Source organism: Schistocerca serialis, chromosome 3 (assembly GCF_023864345.2).
Source record: "Schistocerca serialis cubense isolate TAMUIC-IGC-003099 chromosome 3, iqSchSeri2.2, whole genome shotgun sequence".
NCBI classification, from domain to species: domain Eukaryota; kingdom Metazoa; phylum Arthropoda; class Insecta; order Orthoptera; family Acrididae; genus Schistocerca; species Schistocerca serialis.
Genome location: NC_064640.1, coordinates 370,765,232 through 370,785,929, shown reverse-complemented (window position 1 = coordinate 370,785,929; position 20,698 = coordinate 370,765,232). Strand labels below are relative to the sequence as shown.

The 20,698-nt window shown below is 38.4% G+C and overlaps 1 protein-coding gene across 3 annotated transcripts in view; it reads left to right on the top strand.

Moving 5' to 3' along the window:
* LOC126470192 (rho guanine nucleotide exchange factor 17) overlaps window positions 1-20,698 on the top strand; it is a 649,655-nt gene that overhangs the window by 571,198 nt on the left and 57,759 nt on the right. The window contains exons 12-13 of one of the 3 annotated variants that reach the window (XM_050097851.1): window positions 2,698-2,799; window positions 18,731-19,006. In XM_050097851.1, coding sequence (XP_049953808.1) covers window positions 2,698-2,799; window positions 18,731-19,006 — 378 coding nt within the window. The remainder of the gene's footprint in view (window positions 1-2,697; window positions 2,800-18,730; window positions 19,007-20,698) is intronic. The other 2 variants (XM_050097850.1, XM_050097852.1) reach the window with 2 other exon arrangements.

Genomic DNA, 20,698 nt, shown 5'->3' with positions numbered 1-20,698 from the left:
AGGGTCTAGCTCCTTCATTTCTTATCTTTTTGCAATTTCCTCAGTTTTAATCTAGAGTTCATAGCAAATAAATTGTGGCAAGAGTCCACATCTGTTCCTGGAAATGTTACAGTTTAAAATCTGGCTCCAGAATCTTTGTCTTACCATTATACAGTCAATCTGGAACTTTCTCATGCTTCCAGGTCTCTTCCAAGTATGGTAGCTACTCTCATGATTCTTAAGTGAAGTGTTAGTAATGATTAAATTATAGTCTGTGCAAAATTTTACCAAGTGGCTTCCTCTTTCATTCCTTTCCTCCATTCATATTCACCCTCTATTTTTTCTTCTCTTCCATTTCCTACCATCCAATTCCAGCCCCCCACCACAATTTTCACCTCTCTTAACCATGTGAATAATTGCTTTTATTTCGTCATACATTTCTTCAGTCTCTTCAACATTTGCAAAGCTAGTTGGCATATAAACTTGTACTACAGTGGTGGCCATAATAGCTTACCTGCATTCCTATTTTCTTATTCATAATTACACCTACTCCTGCATTACCCCTATTTGAGTTGTACATAATTGACTGACCAATTCATACAATACAACAGGTGTTTAAATACAGTTGTAAAAACTATAAAAATATGAAACTGAATGAAAAGTCCAGTAGTATGCTGTAACTGTATTTATTTAAGCCTATTAAAGATGCACCCAAGTGGTTTCATAACTTTTAAGTTGCATCTTCTAGTGTATATAAATGCTATGTCATTTGGTATAGAAAGAGATGTAACAGAATGGCACAGATTAACAGTTGGTGTGGTTAGGCAAAGTTCTCAACCTCCCTCAACTGATAAAAATCATCAATGATGAATGTTCAGTCTGTGTTAGAATCATGAACTTTCATAATTTTACTGATTAAATTATGTTTCTGTGGCTCTATGTTAAGCACCAGATGATGTCCCTCATAAATGTTATCCAGGGACATTGCCTGTTACTTGACATATATTCACAGGAACATGTTTTAACCAGTAAAGTGATGAGAGTTTGTGATTCTAACACAGACTGTACATTCGCCATTGATGATGGTTTTTATCAACTGAGGAAGGCAAGAACTTTGCCTAACCACACAAACTCACAAATTCTTACTCTGTGGCATTCCATAACAACCCTCTATACCATGCCATGTAGCATTTATATACACCAGAAGATGCAACTTAAAAGTTGCGAAACAGCTTGTGTGGATCTCTAATCAACTTAAATAAGTATAGCTACAGCAGACTACTGGATGTTTCATTTAGTTTTATATTTTAATAGTTTCAATACATGTAATTAAACATCTGTCATGCTGTTGATCAATCAGTCATATAACTATTTTAGCTGTGGCTGCCCTAATTTTAAAATTATCTGTATTTGAGTTGTGTTCATAAACATGTACTCACCTAATCAGATGGCCTGTTTGTCCTGTCATCATACTATGTAAATTCCCACTATATACAAATTCAACCTATCTGTTTACCTTCTTAAATTTTCTAAGCAACATGCCCAATTAAGGGACTAACATTCCACACTCCAACCCATAGAATGCCAGTTTCGTTTCTCCTGGTGGTGACATCCTCCTTGGTAGTTTCCACTCTGGGATCAAAATGATGGACTATTTTACATCTGAAATATTGTATCCAAGAGGCTACCATCATCATTTACCCATATGGCAGAGCTGCATGCCCTTGAGAAAAATTACAGTTGTAGTTTCCCCTTGCTTTAAGGAGTTTTCAGTACCAGCACAAAAAGGCCATGTTGGCTGATGTTACATGACCAGATCAGTTAGTCATCCAGACTGTTTGCCTGCAACTACAGAAAAGGCTGCTGCTCCTCTTCAGGAGCTACATGCTTGCCTGGCCTCTCAACAGATAACCCTCCATTGAGGTTCAGCCTATGGTATGGCTGTCTGTATCACTGAGGCACACAAGCCACATTATGACAGCAAGGTCCATGATTTTTGGGGTGCTTGAACCCCGTTGCCATGATTCATCCAGTTAGAAACAGAATTAGCAATGAGGATGAAATTCTGGGCAGCTAATCAGCATTCTCATTTTGCCTTAGATGTTTATCCATTTGAATCCTTTTGAATTTTACATATATGGATTAATTAATTTCCCTCCATTCACATGCATTTCTTGAATATCAGAGTTACTACCTGGTTTCATAAATGGCATAAGATTTGGTTTTGGAAGCCACAGAGTTAAACTTTTTGTTGTAAACAACAGCAGGAATAAATTTAATTATGTATACTCATGCACTTGTAAATTAGATTATCTTATTGTTTTTCTATGACACAGAAATTCCTGTTCTTATAGAAATTGGTATTGTTGTTATAATACCTATTACACCCAAATAAACTTTTATTCCTAACAATGAGAAGAAATATTGATTCTAGCAAGAGCATTGCATATAAATTAAATTATTTGTATTAATGTATTGTGTGGGCATGAACAGGAAGTACCCATAGTTGATTATTCTTGACTCTATACTTTTTATGATGCAACAAAAAACAGTCCATTATTATTTATTATTGTATGGTCAAATTAAAGACACCAATTAATAAATTAGTATCGAAAAACTGTATATTTATTAGAATAATAATAGTGTTGAACCAAAATGTGAACCTTTAATGAGAGAGCATTATTGAGAGTGGATTTTGATGCTGTCTTTCTTTTATAGTCGTTCTGATTATGGATTTGGACACAGCAACTTTTTCAACAGCAAATCTGGGATCAGCATTTCAGTAGAAGACACTGATGAGGGGAATCTTCATTATGACAGGTTGGTATCATGAATCATTTTTGAAATTTTTGTCTAATTCTTCATCTTGTCACAAAAAGGTTGTATTTACTTCATGAAGAAGAGAGTGTCACTCTGGTTAATTAAAGATGTCAAACTAAGCTCGTCAATTTGTGCCAGTGATCTATAAAACAAAATAAAGCTTCATAAGCACCATAGCTGACACTGTTTGCTGGAAATCTGATATTTTTGATTTTTTTTTAATCTTCAAGATCTACTGCTTATTCTATTTGTTAGTTACTACATCCATTTGTCTTAACATTGTTCTTAATTTTTTGAGATCTGTTGGCCAGCTCTCATCATCAGCGATGACTCATGCTCTTTGAATTTAAGTACATACTCATAAGGCTCCATGTTAACACATGTGATAACAGCTGGATACATGTGTCTGGACTTTCTGTGTTTGACACACCATCTTGCTTTACTAGTACATGAAGACTGAATTGTTTCTAACTTGTTCTATCAGTGTGGTGAACTGTAAGCTCAAGTGAGGCTAGCTGAAATTTTGTAGAGACTCTTATGAACTTTTCTGCTCATATGGCCACATGACAAATACATCATCTGTATCCCACTACATATGTTTTATGTGACATGTCATGAGATATTTTCTTTGAGTATTTCCTTGTGCAAACTGGCAACCACAGGTGACAGTCTGTGTTCTATGACCAACTGTACTGTTTGTTCATGATATAAACAGAAATAAGGCTGAAGTGAGTAAAAATTTCAGCAGTTCGGACGTGCAGCTCCAACCTTTTCACTGATCATTTATATAGACATGTCTGGTGGAATGAATCATTAGTGTAGTTTTAAAGTTCACCACTAGGTCATACTCTCTTAGGTGGTGTTCATATATTCACTGCATAAAGTCGCTAACTCTTATATAATACTGGCCATTTCCCCACAGCTTCACATGTGTACGTATCTGTCACATGCAATGATCACATCTTTTGGTCCATCTTCTCTTCCTCACTCTCTGCCCATCACCTCCTCACCTCCCTCTCTGTTCATCTCTTCCTCCCACCTCTCAGCCCATCTCCTCTTCCCTCTCCTCTACTCTTTCTGACCATCTCCTCCACCCGCCCCCCCACCCCCCTCCTGCCCATCTTATTCACCCCCCCTCTCTCTCTGTCCATCTCCTACTTCCCCTACCTCAGTGTACTTCACCTCCTGCCTCCTTTCTCCCTATCCATCCCTCCTGCTCCCTCTCTCCCTGTCTGTCCCCTCCTGCTCCCTCTCTTTCTCCATGCTCTCCTCCATCTATCTCAATCTACTCCAGGCATGCCTGTTCACATGTGTAGACCCTGCAAAAGATGTGGAAAACGTAGGCTGGTACTACTCACCCAACATGCCTCTTGTGCAGCACAACCTACATGCCAAGGGTTTGGAAACACTTTTTTTCCCATGATGTGTAGGGTACCATTCAAAATGGGTTAATAAAGCAGGCTGATACTATTCCAGCACAACAAGTATGTTGTGCTGTGCAACCTGCATGTCAAGGGCAGGAAAACCATTTCTTGGCCTTGATATATAGGCTGCCTTGCAAAGCAGGTCAATAACACAGGTCGATACTATACCCACCATAACACTTGTTATGCAGGGCAGTCTATACAGCAGGGGCTTAAAAACATGCCTGTCCATGTCTCCAGAAATATTAGAATTAGTGCATTACAAACACTCCCCAGTTTGGTCCACTCAGGGCAAGGAGTTTGTGTGTCTGATTTGACCCACTTCAGTGCTGAAGCCTGGGAGGAATTCTTTCACATATATACCTACTCCCATAGCACACTCTTTAATGTTCCTGGATGTCTCATCCCCCCAGTGACACTACTGTAACTGGTCACAATTTCCTGATAACTTTAGTAATTTAGTCATTTTTCTTTCAATGCAACTCATGCAGTCCTCTTCAGTTCCTCTGTATGTTTAGTCATCAAGCAAATGGTAAAAATTATGCTTGCATTCTGTGAATAGGAGCAGCATATAATTCCTTTCCATTTTCTGTTTCACTTAATTTTTTTTACATTTAATTTGGTTTCTTTCTCTGTTTACTGACTGCTTATTGGTCTACTACTGTCTTTTAACATCACTACAATTGCCATCCACACTTGTCTCTTTACTCCTCTCTCACCTTTATATCCTAATATCTTCCTCTATTTGCTCTCTTCTATTACCTTCCATCCCCTTTCATTATGCATTAATATATATTTACTATATTCATTCAAATTTTATGAGGTATGTTCAAAAAGAAACCAAACTTTTGTACCAACTTTATTGCCTATTACACAACATTTTAAGCACTGTCCCCTTCAAAATAGTTACTGGCAATACACCATTCCCATTGTTTCTCCAGGAACACATTTTGTGAGATGGCGCACAGGTTTCTCATTGTATTGTCCTGTATCTCCTCTATGGTTTGGAAATGTCCTTTCAGCATGTTTTTCAGTTTGGAAAACAGAACAAACGTCTGCTGGGGCTAGGTTCAGAGAATATGGTGGATAAGGTACAACAGGAATGTGGTGTATTGCCAGATAGCTGCAGACAAGGAGTGACACGTGAGCTGGTGGATTGTCATGATACCTTATCCAACTCTGGTTTTTCCACAATTCAGGCCTCTTCCTGCACACAGCATCCCTCATGCACACTAGGATTCCCTAGTAGCCTTCCTTGTTTACCATATGATCACATGGCACAAATTCATGATGGATAATGCCTTTGTAGTCAAAAAACACAACCAATGTCACCTTGATATTTTACCACCTGATGCATGGTTTTTTTGGACCCTTTGCCCACACATTGTGATGACTGCACCTTTGTTTCAGCATACACCCATGTCTTACCAACTGTTATGATGTTCTCAAGAAAGTGTTCATTTTTCATTAACAGTGGCAAGCAGTTCCTTGCACATTTCAACATGGGTCTGTATCTGATCTTCAGTCAACAAACGCAGTACGAATTTTGCACTGACACAGTGCATCTCAAGTTTTTCACTCTAAATTTGATGGCATGATCCTATGCTGATGTCCACCTCCTCACCAACTTCCAAACAATTAAACAATGATTTCTGTTAATCACAGCATGAACGCTATCCACATGACCATCATTTATTGAGATGGCAGGACATCCAGACTTGGAATTGTCACAGACTGTCATTCTGCCCTGTTGTAAACATTTAAACTACTCATACTACTGCATGTAACTCATACAGTCCTCCCAGTATTCTTGTCTAAGAATTTTAAATGTCTCTCTGAACATCTTGCTGAGTTTGTAGCAGAATTTCGCACATGGACACACACATTGTTCTCCAAGCTCCTTCATTGCATTAATCCAATGAGCAGGCTGTACACAAGCTTACTTCAGCAGCTGTGGTTTGCTTGCTAATTGTCTAAATCTGCTGCTAGGTGCACTCAGTAGCTGCAGCATGCTCTCTCTGATGGTTGGTGTGATATTTCAGAAGTTCTTTTTCTTTTTGAACACACTTCATATAGTGTATCTAGTAATGGAATTTACAACTATAATAACACATTGAGAACAAACTGTTTTTTATGAATTAAAGAAGTGTTCCACAGTAAAGGTAGTGAATTAAATGCGATGTCCTGAACTCGAATTATCAAAAATACTCTTGATAACTAATCCTACTTCACTGGTGTTACTTTTTTGTGGAAAAGTTATTACACTTGCTTAAATAAGTGGGTGTTTTGCAAGAGATCTGGTATAATCCTAGGGAGTGACAATTTACTCTCAACATAAACAAATGTAATGTAAAGAAATACATAGAGTGAAAGAACCCTTATTGTATGATTACACTACTGTAGAACAATCATTGGAAACAATTACTTCTATAAAATATCTAGGAGTGAGCAGTTTGAAGTGGAATGACAACAAGAAATTAACTACAAATAATGCAGATACTAGACTGAGATTCATTGAAAGATCCTCAGGAAATGTAGTCCATCAACAAATGAAGTAACTCACCAAACATTCATCGGACCAATACTTGAATACTGCTTGTCAGTATGGGATCCATACCATGTAAGGCTGATAGAGGAAATAGAGAAGATTCAAAGAAGAGTGGCACATTTCATCATAGATTCATTTAGTAAGCACAGAATAATCACAGAGATCTTATAGACCTTATAATTAAGTTTTCCCTGAGACATTTAAGCCTCATCTTTATCTGCGATAATGTTGGAAGCTGAAGAAATGAATTAAAATTTGTGCTGCAGCCAGGACTACAAGCCCAGGTCTCTCTTGCTTACTAGGTAGATATGTTGACCATTACATTACTACAGAACTATGGGCAACAGAGCTGCACAAACTACCCAAATCGAATGCCCTCCCCAACACAAAACCCAATTCACATCTTCAGTTTATTTTTCCCTTACAGTGTCACTGGTAATAATGACAATGTAAGGGATTAATAAGCTGAAGATGTGAATTGGAGTAGATTAGATTAGTACTTGTTCCATAGATCATGAATACGACACTTCGTAATGATGTGGAATGTGTCAGGTTAATAAAATGTGTCTATACAAGATATTACATTACACAAAATATTACATGACAATTAATATTTATAAATTTTTTTGAGTAGGGGGAGGGGGGGGGGGGGGGGTTAGGGAAATTACCCACTTACTATATCCAAAAATTCATCTAATGAGTGAAAGGCGTTGCCATTAAGAAATTCTTTTAAATGTTATATGGCTATCTGTCAGACTTTTGATGCTATTAGGTAAGTGACCAAAGACTTTTGTGGCAGCATAATTTACCTCCTTCTGAGCCAAAGTTAGATTTAGCCTTGAGTGGTGAAGATCATACTTTCTCCTAGTGCTGTAGCCATGTACACTGCTATTACTTTTGAATTCGTTCAGATTGTTAATAACAAATTTCATAGGCTACAGTGAAGATCTCTAGCTCTTTAAATAAGTGTCTGCAGGATGATCTTGGATGAGCTACAGCAATTATTCTGATTACATGCTTTTGTGCAATGAACACTCTTTTACTCAATGATGAGTTACCCCAGAATATGATGCCATATGAGAGCAGAGAATGAAAATAGGCATGGTAAGCTAATTTACTGAGATGTATATCGCCAAAATTTGCAACGACCTTAATAGCATAAGTAGCTGAACTCAAATGTTTCAGCAGATACTCAGTGTGTTTTTTCCAGTTCAACCCCTCATCAATGCATACACCTAGACATTTTGAATATTCTACCTTAGCTACCGATTTCTGATCGAAGACTATATTTATTAATGGTGTCATTCCATTTACTGTGTGGAACTGTATATGCTGTGTTTTATCAAAGTTTAATGAGAGCCTGTTTGCAGAGAACCACTTAATGATTTTCTGAAAAAACTTCATTTACAATTTCACCAGTTACTTCTTGTCTGTTGAGTATGATAGCTATACTTGTATCATCGGCAAAAAGTACCAGCTTTGCACCTTCGTGAGTATAGAATGGCAAGTCATTAATATATATTAAGATCAGAAGAGGACCCAAGACCGAACTTTGTGGCACCCCATTCTTGATCGTTCCCCAGTTTGAGAAATCACCAGTTTTTTGCATATTATGTGAACTGCTTATTTCAACTTTCTGCACTCTTACAATTTCACCAGTTAATTCTTGTCTGTTGAGTATGATAGCTATACTTGTATCATCGGCAAAAAGTACCAGCTTTGCACCTTCGTGAGTATAGAATGGCAAGTCATTAATATATATTAAGAACAGAAGAGGACCCAAGACCGAACTTTGTGGCACCCCATTCTTGATCGTTCCCCAGTTTGAGAAATCACCAGTTTTTTGCATATTATGTGAACTGGTTATTACAACTTTCTGCACTCTTCCAGTTAGGTATGATTTAAACCATTTTAGCACTGTCCCATTCATACCACAGTACTTGAGCTTATCTAGAAGTATTCCATGATTTACGTAATCAAAAGCCTGTGAAAGATCACAAAAAATCCCAAATTAGTGAAAGTATATATATAGCATCTTCTGTCAAAAAACCCTTCTGGAAAACAAAATGACATTTTGTTAAAACTTTATTTTTACAAAGGTGTGAAGCTACTCTACAATACATTACTTTTTCAATAATTTTTGATAAGGCAATCAGAAGAGAGATTGGGTGGTAGTTGTTGACATCAGATGTATCCCCTTTTTTATGCAGTGGTTTAACAGTGGCATACTTTAGTCTATCTGGGAAAATACTCTGCTTCAGAGAACTATTACACATGTGGCTAAGAATCCCACTTATTTCTTGGGAACAAGCTTTTATTATCGTGTTGGAAATGCCACCAATTCCATGTGAGCTTTTATTCTTGAGACAGTTTATTATCTTCCTAATTTCAGAAGGAGAGGTGGGTGGAATTTCAATTGTATCAAATTGTGTGGGTAAGGCCTCTTCCGTTAACTGCCTTGCTTCTTCTAATGAACATTTAGATCCCATTTTCCCTACAACATTTAAAAAATGATTATTCAAAATGTTTTTGAATTCCTGCTTGTTGTTTGTCAAGTTTCCATTTGATTTGATGGTAATGCCATCATCCTGTACTCTTTGTTGCCCTGTCTCCCTTGTAACAATATTCCAAATTGTTTTGATTTTGTTATCAGTGGTATTAATGTGAGATGTGATGCACATGTTTCTGGACTTTTTAATAACCTTTCTTAATGTAGCACAGTAGTTTTTACAATATTTGGCTGTTTCTGGGTCATTACTCTTTCTTGTTGTTAGATACAGTTCCCTTTTGTGGTTACAAGATATTTTTATTCCTTCAGCAAGCCAAGGTTTTTTGCATGATTTCTTATAATTAGATTTAACTATTTTCTTGGGGAAACAGTTTTCAAATTCTCTTACAAATGTATCATGAAATAAGTTATATTTTAAATTAGAATTTGGTTCCTTGTACACCTCATCCCAGTCTAACTGCTGAGTTTGTGTTGGGAGGGCAATCGACTTGTACAGTTCATGCAGTTATGTTGACCATAGTGCTGCAGTGGTGTAATGGTCAGCGTATCTGCTTAGTAAGTATGAAAGACCTAGTTTTGAGTCCTAGCTGCGGCACAGATTTTAATTCATTTCTTCAGCTTCCAACATTATTGTAGAATCACAGATATAATCAACCAGCTCCAGTGTCAGACACTGCAAGAGAGGCATTCTGCATTGCAAAGTGGTTTATTGCTCTGAGAGTGTATATTCCTAGAAGAGTGAACAAATACAGTGCTTCCTCCTGTGTATATCTTGTGAAAAGACCATGAAAATAAAATTAGAGACATTCAAGCACACATGGAGCCTTACAGGCAGTCATTATTCCTGAAAACTATTCACTACTAGAATAGGAAAGGAAGGAAGTGACATTAGTACATGAAGTATCCTCCACCCCACACCACAATTTAGCTTTTGGGGTATAGATGTATATGCAGATGCAGAAAAACTTCATACTGCGATCTGAATAAATGTTGATGTTACTGCAACCTACGTATCTTAGTTTCCCTCTGCTGTTTTATCCTCCACACTTCCCTCCAATACTAAACTGATGATTCCTTGATGTTTGAGAATGTCTTCTATCAACTGATCCCTTCTTTTAATCAAATTGTGCAATGAATTTCTTCTCTCCCCACTTCAGTTCAGTGTCTTGTCATTAATTAAGTGAGCTCGTCATCTAATCTTCAGCATCATTCTGTAGCAACAAATTTATTTATTTTTCATTTTTTGATCTCTTTTTCTAGTGATATTGGTTACATCAGTATATACAGGAATGTGCTTAAAAATGTTTGGCAGTTGCATAAAAACAAAAAATCCACACAATTTTTCATGCATTTGTGATAAAACAGTGCAAATTTAAATTTCACACCATATGAAATAAAAACAGTTTTCTGCATGAACACACACACACACACACACACATACACATACACACACACACACACACACACACACACACATACACACACACACACAAAACAGTTTCAGGCAGAGTTGCAAATATATAGCTGCGCATACATGCAGTTGTCAGCACAACATCAAGTGATTTTGTATGGGATTTATAGATGGATATCTTAATTAAGGATTTTCTATGCTTTGTTCCAAGATCTCCCTTCCATGATAACAACAAGCTGAGACAAGGTGATATCTTACTTCCTGTGTAAATGTAGAAGGAGTTTTTAAGTTCCTGATACTGGTTGTAATATACAATTTGGCTATTTCAAGATCTTTGTCACTTAATGTTGCATAGTTTAGGGTTGATGGATAAAAGTTAGTTCTGTACATTCAAAAACTATGTGCAGTTACTTACACCTAGTGCTATGAATATGTTTATTTTTGTTCAGCTGTACAATTTATTTTTAAGGATCTATTTTTGTGGAAATGCCTTGGTGATAGATTTACAGCGCACATACTTTTACAGTTTAAATAATCTACATATGTGTATATTAGCTGCACTGCCCCACATAGGTAGACTGTATGAGATTTGTGAATGAGTAAGACCATTAATATTTTTTGGTAAAGTGTCATAATGGACAATTTGTGATATTTATCTAAGGAGAAATATATTTGTGCTACTTTTTGAATAGATTATCATCCTATGACATGAAAGTCCCCACCATCAATTCTACAATGAACTTGTGGGCACTTAGTTTATCCACATAAATAGCTGCACATAGCTTTCTAATGTACAGAATTAACTTTTATTCACACATGTTAAAATACAAGATAATTCAGTAAAGACAGATAACTAAAAGTATAAAACTTACAAGGGAACAGCAAAGATAAAAATACACATCAGAAAAGTCACCTATAAGGACCACTAAGCTGATGACACACAGGCATAAGAATTTATCACTGCCACACAGTGCCCCCCCCCCACCCCACCTGCCCCCCCCCCTCCCCCTCGCACACACACTCTCCAGCGATAGAACCTAGCACCCAGACTGTCTTGATGTTAGACTTGATCTGGAGACTGACTCTTGTGTGGGTCAGTGTAGAAGCTGCCAACTGTGGTGGTGATGTGTCTGCAGGCTGTAGGTAGGGATTAGTTGACCATCCTGAAAGTGTGGTTTGATGCAACTCTGTGTGCACACACTGAAATGGGTTGTCTGAGTGAGATGTGGATGTATTTCTCAGAGGCATATGCATTGTCAGTTCTGTGTAATGCACTAAAAGCAAGGCAATCTGTAGTCCCTGATATTGCAGTTTTGTTGACTATCTTCAGTAAGTGTTCTCCGTGCAGGCTAACTTCTAGCAAAAAGTGTGTGGGGAAGTTGGTGCCCAAACTAGGGTCAGAGACATTTATGAGTATTAATGCCCAAGTGAAACGATTAGAAAGACCAGTTTCAAAGGTGAACATTGTGGGTGTAAGTGCTCATAATGGATGTGTTACCTGCTTTCAACCACACTTAAACATCCTATTTGTTGTCTTGTGCATAGCTGGCAGGCAGCATTCTGATGTTAGAGCCAGTATCTTTCAGAAATTTTGTACCTGTATTCTTGTCTGCTATGCAAATTCTTTTTGATGCAGTGAAATGTGTATGTCGAAATGGCTGTTGAGGATTGTGTGTAGACACTGCACTTCTACTGTGAACACCCTGACTGTCTGAGTAACTGCACGATGAAGTGCACTTTGCAGCATGTTGGCCAAAATGTTTGTCATACCAGCATTTGCAGCTGATGCTATTTTTTTGTCATTGTTATTTTTGTGGCCAGGTTTCATTGGTCCTTGATTGGACTGTCAGCAACCCGCTGTTGCTGTTCCATGTAAATCTTCCTGTCAGGCTTCCACTGCAGTTCATAAGCTTCATATTTCCTCAGAAACACTGGGCAAATGTTGTGTCATGACAGCTGCACAGTATAGAACTATCTCCTCACATGAGCTAGTAGGAATATGTCAGGTTTTGCTGGTGAGTGCAACAGTGTTGAATGTTGTCATGGCAACTCTTGTGAGTGGCTCGAGCATTGTGTATACTTTATCAGTAAGCTGCAACAATTTTTCATGTGATGTATTGGGGCATATTGACAATGCTTTTTGCACTTGTGCCTGTAGTTGTTGCTGCAAAATGTATAGTAATAAACCATTGCGAACTCTGGAGCCACCTATTAGCTTGTGTAGAGGTCACCAGAACTCTGATGGGGCCTTTTCATCATGTTTCTTCTGATATATTACTTGTCCAACACTGAGGTTGGTTGATTTCATGGAGCAAGAAACCAACTTGTTTCAGCTTGTTGTATGCTCTCTCTGGCAGCCAGGGCACAGTAATGTTCAACACCAATGCTGTAGTTTGTTGGACCAAATTGCTTGCCATCAAAGTAAATTTCTCACAGTCATTGTTTACTTGTAGCTGCCAGAATATGTTCTCCATCACCACAAACCAAGTTTGCTGTTTGGTGTGTATAAATAGTGGGGCCAATAATTGCAGGTGCAGTGCAGATGAACTACTGGATCTGGTAGATGAATAACTCATTGCATTAAACTGTGAATGTGGCATGGAAGAACTGCTGGAACTGATCGACTGATATCTCATTACTTCAAACTGTGGTTGCAGTTTTGTTATAGAGCTTGTTGTTACACCTTGTTGTACACCTTGTTACACCTTGTTGTGAACCAGGAATACTTATCTGAGCCAAGAGAGTCTTTAACTCTGGTTTAAAGTCTTCTGCTTCAGAAAAAAAATGTTCACTATGCTGTAATATGTGAGTGTTGCAGAATTAACACTGTTTTTGTTGTAATGGATAGGGTTCACATTCAGAATAGCAGAGAGAGAGAGAGAGAGAGAGAGAGAGAGAGAGAGAGAGAGAGAGAGTGAGAGAGAGAGAGACTGCTCCAAAATCTGTACATTGTCATGTAGTTTATTAATTTTGTCAACAATGGTGTGGAATAACCTGTTTCTGTCATTCATTATGTTCATACATATTTCTGCCATTTGTGAAAAATGCTGTGCTGAAGGCACAAAAGTTCTTAAAATGGGCTCACCAATTATGTGACCTCTTGGTTTAGACACATAAATAAGTGCATGTAGCTTTTGAAAATACAGAATTATTTTTTATTCATGAACATTAAAGTCCAAAAGCACTTGGTAAAGACAGATAACTAAAAGCATACAACTTAGAAGTTCATGGCGAAGATGAAGATGGAAGTCAGAGAAGTCACTTATAAGTACCACTAAACTCACAACATACAAGCGCTATAAAGTGCCACAAACTTCTGAAGTACTTAACTACCTGAGGTTGATATCAAGATCATCTTAGGTGGAGATTTCAATTTACCAGATATAGACTGGCACACTCAGATGTTTAGGACGGGTGGTAGGGACAGAGCATCGAGTGACATTATACTGAGTGCACTATCCGAAAATTACCTCGAGCAATTAAACAGAGAACCGACTCGTGGAGATAACATCTTGGACCTACTGATAACAAACAGACCCGAACTTTTCAACTCTGTATGTACAGAACAGGGAATCAGTGATCATAAGGCCATTGCAGAATCCCTGAATATGGAAGTTAATAGGAATATAAAAAAAGGGAGGACGGTTTATCTGTTTAGCAAGAGTAATAGAAGGCAGATTTCAGACTACCTAACAGATCAAAACGAAAATTTCTGTTCCGACACTGACAATGTTGAGTGTTTATGGAAAAAGTTCAAGGCAATTGTAAAATGCGTTTTAGACAGGTACGTGCCGAGTAAAACTGTGAGGGATGGGAAAAACCCACCGTGGTACAACAACAAAGTTAGGAAACTACTGCGAAAGCAAAGAGAGCTTCACTCCAAGTTTAAACGCAGCCAAAACCTCTCAGACAAACAGAAGCTAAACGATGTCAAAGTTAGCGTAAGGAGGGCTATGCGTGAAGCGTTCATTGAATTCGAAAGTAAAATTCTATGTACCGACTTGACAGAAAATCCTAGGAAGTTCTGGTCTTACGTTAAATCAGTAAGTGGCTCGAAACAGCATATCCAGACACTACGGGGTGATGATGGCATTGAAACAGAGGATGACACGCGTAAAGCTGGAATACTAAACACCTTTTTCCAAAGCTGTTTCACAGAGGAAGACCGCACTGCAGTTCCTTCTCTAAATCCTCACACAAACGAAAAAATGGCTGACATCGAAATAAGTGTCCAAGGAATAGAAAAGCAACTGGAATCACTCAATAGAGGAAAGTCCACTGGACCTGACGGGATACCAATTCGATTCTACACAGAGTACGCGAAAGAACTTGCCCCCCTTCTAACAGCCGTGTACCGCAAGTCTCTAGAGGAACGGAGGGTTCCAAATGATTGGAAAAGAGCACAGGTAGTCCCAGTCTTCAAGAAGGGTCGTCGAGCAGATGCGCAAAACTATAGACCTCTATCTCTGACGTCGACCTGTTGTAGAATTTTAGAACATGTTTTTTGCTCGAGTATCATGTGGTTTTTGGAAACCCAGAATCTACTATGTAGGAATCAACATGGATTCCGGAAACAGCGATCGTGTGAGACCCAAGTCGCTTTATTTGTTCATGAGACCCAGAAAATATTAGATACAGGCTCCCAGGTAGATGCTATTTTTCTTGACTTCCGGAAGGCATTCGATACAGTTCCGCACTGTCACCTGATAAACAAAGTAAGAGCCTACGGAATATCAGACCAGCTGTGTGGCTGGATTGAAGAGTTTTTAGCAAACAGAACACAGCATGTTGTTATCAATGGAGAGACGTCTACAGACGTTAAAGTAACCTCTGGCGTGCCCAGGGGAGTGTTATGGGACCATTGCTTTTCACAATATATATAAATGACCTAGTAGATAGTGTCGGAAGTTCCATGCGGCTTTTCGCGGATGATGCTGTAGTATACAGAGAAGTTGCAGCACTAGAAAATTGTAGCGAAATGCAGGAAGATCTGCAGCGGATAGGCACTTGGTGCAGGGAGTGGCAACTGTCCCTTAACATAGACAAATGTAATGTATTGCGAATACATAGAAAGAAGGATCCTTTATTGTATGATTATATGATAGTGGAACAAACACTGGTATCAGTTACTTCTGTAAAATATCTGGGAGTATGCGTGCAGAACGATTTGAAGTGGAATGATCATATAAAATTAATTGTTGGTAAGGCGGGTACCAGGTTGAGATTCATTGGGAGAGTGCTTAGAAAATGTAGTCCATAAACAAAGGAGGTGGCTTACAAAACACTCGTTCGACCTATACTTGAGTAGTGCTCATCAGTGTGGGATCTGTACCAGATTGGTTTGACGGAGGAGATAGAGAAGATCCAAAGAAGAGTGGCGCGTTTCGTCACAGGGTTATTTGGTAACCGTGATAGCGTTACGGAGATGTTTAATAAACTCAAGTGGCAGACTCTGCAAGAGAGGCGCTCTGCATCGAGGTGTAGCTTGCTCGCCAGGTTTCGAGAGGGTGCGTTTCTGGATGAGGTATTGAATATATTGCTTCCCCCTACTTATACCTCCCGAGGAGATCACGAATGTAAAATTAGAGAGATTCGAGCGCACACGGAGGCTTTCAGACAGTCGTTCTTCCCGCGAACCATATGCGACTGGAACAGGAAAGGGAGGTAATGACAGTGGCATGTAAAGTGCCCTCCGCCACACACCGTTGGGTGGCTTGCGGAGTATAAATGTAAATGTAGATGTAGATGTAGATGTAGATGTAGACTGCCTTATTTGCTTGTATACTCATGAAAGTTGTTTTAATTCCATTTATAAAAGATCTTGCACACCCCAAAATATTTGTATGCCCTACTGTTCTCTAAACATGTCATCTATAGGTCATTTTTAGATTCACTGCTAATTACTAGAGACATATTATCAGCATATATGATCACTGTTTCATTTAAAGCTTCTGGCATGTCCTTTAAACGCAGAATAAATAGTAATGGTCCCAATACTGAACCTTGTGGTTCACCATATTTTACCTCTTTGAATGTTGAAAGCACATTTTCCAACCTCTTACCTTTTTTATGTTTAAAGCTACACATTTTGCGCATTTTTTAATAAATGACTTGATAGTATTTATTGCTCTGCCTCATATGCAATAATGGTTTCATTTTCCTAACAGAAGTCTATGAAACACACAGCCTTTGACAGGCTGAGAAATATACTGCAGACTTGATTCTGTTTTTCAGTGCACTCACTACAGATGCTTTGATGTTTGCAACTGCAACCTTTGTAAATCTTCCAATTTTGAAACCAGCCCTATTGATTATGTTTTATTTCAATAGCTTCTCTTCTCTTCCTGTCTGAATTGCTTCTCAACCATATTTTACTTCTGTAAAAGGCTACATTCCAGAAAAATATCTTCAGAAAGGCTTCCTAAAACTTAAATTTGTATTAGATACTAACCAATTCCTCTTTTTGCAGAAGTGCTTACCTTGTTATTGCCAGTCTACAATTTATATGCACTCTACTTCAGCCATCATCGGTTACTTTGCTGACCAAATAGCAAAACTCGTGTACTACTTTTAGAGTCTCATTTGCTAATCTAATTCCCTCAGTATCACCTGAACTGTTAGCATAAAGACCTAGAATATCATTCACACATTTTCATCATGATATTGTATAAGTTGTAAATTTCTTTTAATTTTCAAATTTGTGCCTTTTATACAAAATACTGCAGTTCTAAGCTATGGTCACATAAACAATTCAAGAACTAGGAACTTTTTAATACTATATTAATTGTTATAAATTGATAAGCAGAGTCTGATGTTTTAGTGAATATTTGTGTCTTTTGTGCAAAAAGAGATTATGATATGAACTATGATCACATGATGTGGTAAGAATGGTAAACATCCTATTACTTTTTCATGTTATTGTTAAGAATATCCATGCATTTGTCTTTCTTGAGGTTTAGTCATGGTTTGAATCAAAAAGACTAAGTATAATTGTGTGTAAGTGCTTTTTTGTATATAAACCCCTGTATATAATCATCACATTAATTCATGTTGTCTTATCTCATCCTCATCTGACTTGTCCCTTGTCAGTTTGTATTTATGTACACAAATAATGAAGAGGATCAATAGAAGAGTACAATACAATACACTAATGTGACTACATTCTATTACTCTTGTTTTGCTTTTGGTGATATTCATCTTATATCCTCCTTTCAAGATGCTGCTCATTTCATTCAGCAGCTCTTCCAAGTGCCATGATGTATCTGACAGAGTATCAGTGTTACTGGCAAATCTCTAAATTATTATTTCTTTTCCCTGAAATTTTCCTTCTCCTATTTCTCTCTGGTTTCCTTCACTGCTTGCTTGCTCAATGCACAGACTGAATAACATCAAGGGATATGCTATCTCACTCCCTTCACAACTACTGCTTCCCTTTCTTGCCCTTCAACTTGTTAAGGACTACATTTCAATATTGTCCTTGTTCACACACTGCAGAACTATTAGTCTTGTTCTGATGTCAGAACAACCTCAAAACAATACAGACAAAGTGGCTGATGTAAGAGACAGTTGTCTGTTCTGACAACAATATTACAGTCAAAGAACTATGTGCAGTGATAAACACATTTAATAAGAAGTCAGAAAAAAATTTCAACGGAAAGACAGCCTACACCACTGACCATTTTTGACATGAGTAAAATGTCTTGTATCTCAACATGTATTTGCTTACAAAAATATGTTTACAAGACTTTTTTCTGGTTCTGAGCCATACTACCTCCTGCAAGAATTTGGGATACTTGTCACATAGATTTAGCAGTTATCATCTTTTAACTGTGTATAGTGTACTCAGTACCCCAAAACTTAATACCTGTAACAGAAAAGGTAAATTTTTATAACTTACCATATTTGTTACCAAAATGTATTAAAATGTATGGGATGTTCATAAATAAGAATAACTGGTTGGCAATATTTTTCTTTATCTACATAAAAGTGCAATTACCTGATATACGCATATCACACTTTTTGTATTATGTGCACAACAGCAGTTCTTCTAGTGATGGTGACTATGAAACAGAGGAGTGTGTTGGGGCAGATGAAGAACCAAAGAACAATTCAATGGAGCCAGTCAGTATAACAGCAACACCAAGTGAAGTGAGCATAGCCACAGTGCCTGCCTCAGAGGATAGTGACAGCATGCAGCCCACCATGTGGCTCGGTACTGAAGATGGTTGCATCCATGTCTACAACTGCACTGATAACATCAGAATCAAGAAGAACAAGATTAAAATTCAACATGGCTCATCAGTACATTGTATCATGTGAGTGTCCTTTTTTTTTTTTCAATTGATTTGGGTAATCCGGTAAGCTATAGATAGCAGTGCTCAAGTTGTGTGTTGTGCTTCTAGACTTCCATAGGGATTGGATAAAGTTTTACAGTGCAACACAGAAAATAAAATTTGCACTTATGAGAATTTTCAGATATCCCATTTCATAGTATTTTTTATGTCATTCTGATCGATGAACCATTGTCAGAGTGAATGTTTCTCCATGAAATTACCTCACTGAACTGACGGGTCCTCTTTACGTATTCTGAGTAAGGAGCATTTGTCAAATATAATATCCTTTTTAGTTTGTATCTCATAAAACCATGACAGGCCCACAAAGGATTTCTAAAAGTATCACTTTCAAATTAGATCAAAAGGCAAGCATACATGCTGCATATTACTAACTCTCATCCCTAAGTTTCCCTATTCTTTACAATCCCAGTCACTTTTACTGCTACTCTTCCATTTCATTAGCGGAAGGTTTTGTTCTGCTAATAGGTGACATTTCTTGCAACTGTTGCTGAACTATATATACAGGGTGTACATAAAGTCCGGTAACTCTTTCCATTATTTATTGCACAAGAACTAAACATTGTACAGATATCATAAATATTGCATTTTGAAGAGAAATTCAGAAAGTTTTTTTACAAACATTTGATATGCAAACCATGAGTCACCCAGCTAACTTTAATACAGTAATCGAATTCTTGTCAATGTTTCCATATTCTCTCCCAGAACTCTGCTACATCACATGGTAGAGGTGGTACATACACCAGATCTTTAATGTGTCCCCACAGAAAAAAGTCACATAGAGTTATATCTGGTGATCGGGGAGGCCATTTCATGAAACAGTTGTCCTCTTCTGTAGCACAGCTGATCCATTAATGGCAGCTTCATGTTCAGGTACCCACAAACTTCATGATGAAAATGTTGTGGGTTGGCAGAAGAGCCAACACCGTGTTATTAGAGGAAGCCGAAAGGCACGCGTTTTAGCTCACGCAGGCTGGCGTGAGGTCTGGAACAGGTCAAGGAAATTAGAATTTAGAAAAACGGACATAGCTGGCGGAATACTTAACTTTAATCCATAAATGTTGAACGTCGCTCTTGACTGTACATTATTCACAATATCAATAGTAACTGAACATGGCGCCTTGCTAGGTTGTAGCAAATGACGTAGCTGGAGGCTATGCTAACTATCATCTCGGCAAATGAGAGCATATTTTGTCAGTGAACCATCGCTATCAAAGTCGGTTGTACAACTGAGGCGAGTGCTAGGAAGTCTCTCTAGACCTGCCGTGTGGCGGCGCTCAGTCTGTAATCACTGATAGTGGCGACACGCGGGTCCGACGTATACTAATGGACCGCGGCCGATTTAAAGGCTACCACCTAGCAAGTGTGGTGTCTGGCGGTGACACCACATTCCTCCCCCACAAATCGGCATATGGTTGTGGCATAAGGCTTCCGCCCGCCGTGGGGAGGACCCCATGTTGACATATGCGACGAGGTGGGGAGCCTAACAACAGGCGAGGCTGTGCCACCCGCACCCTGCGCTGCGATTCGGACCGTGGGGAGCTAGGAAACGCCTGAAAACCTGCTCCAGGGTGCACACCAACATGCGGTGTATGTGCCCGCAGAGAGACAGGAGGGGCCGAAGGGTCGACCTCCATCGGGCCGGGGCACCCGACG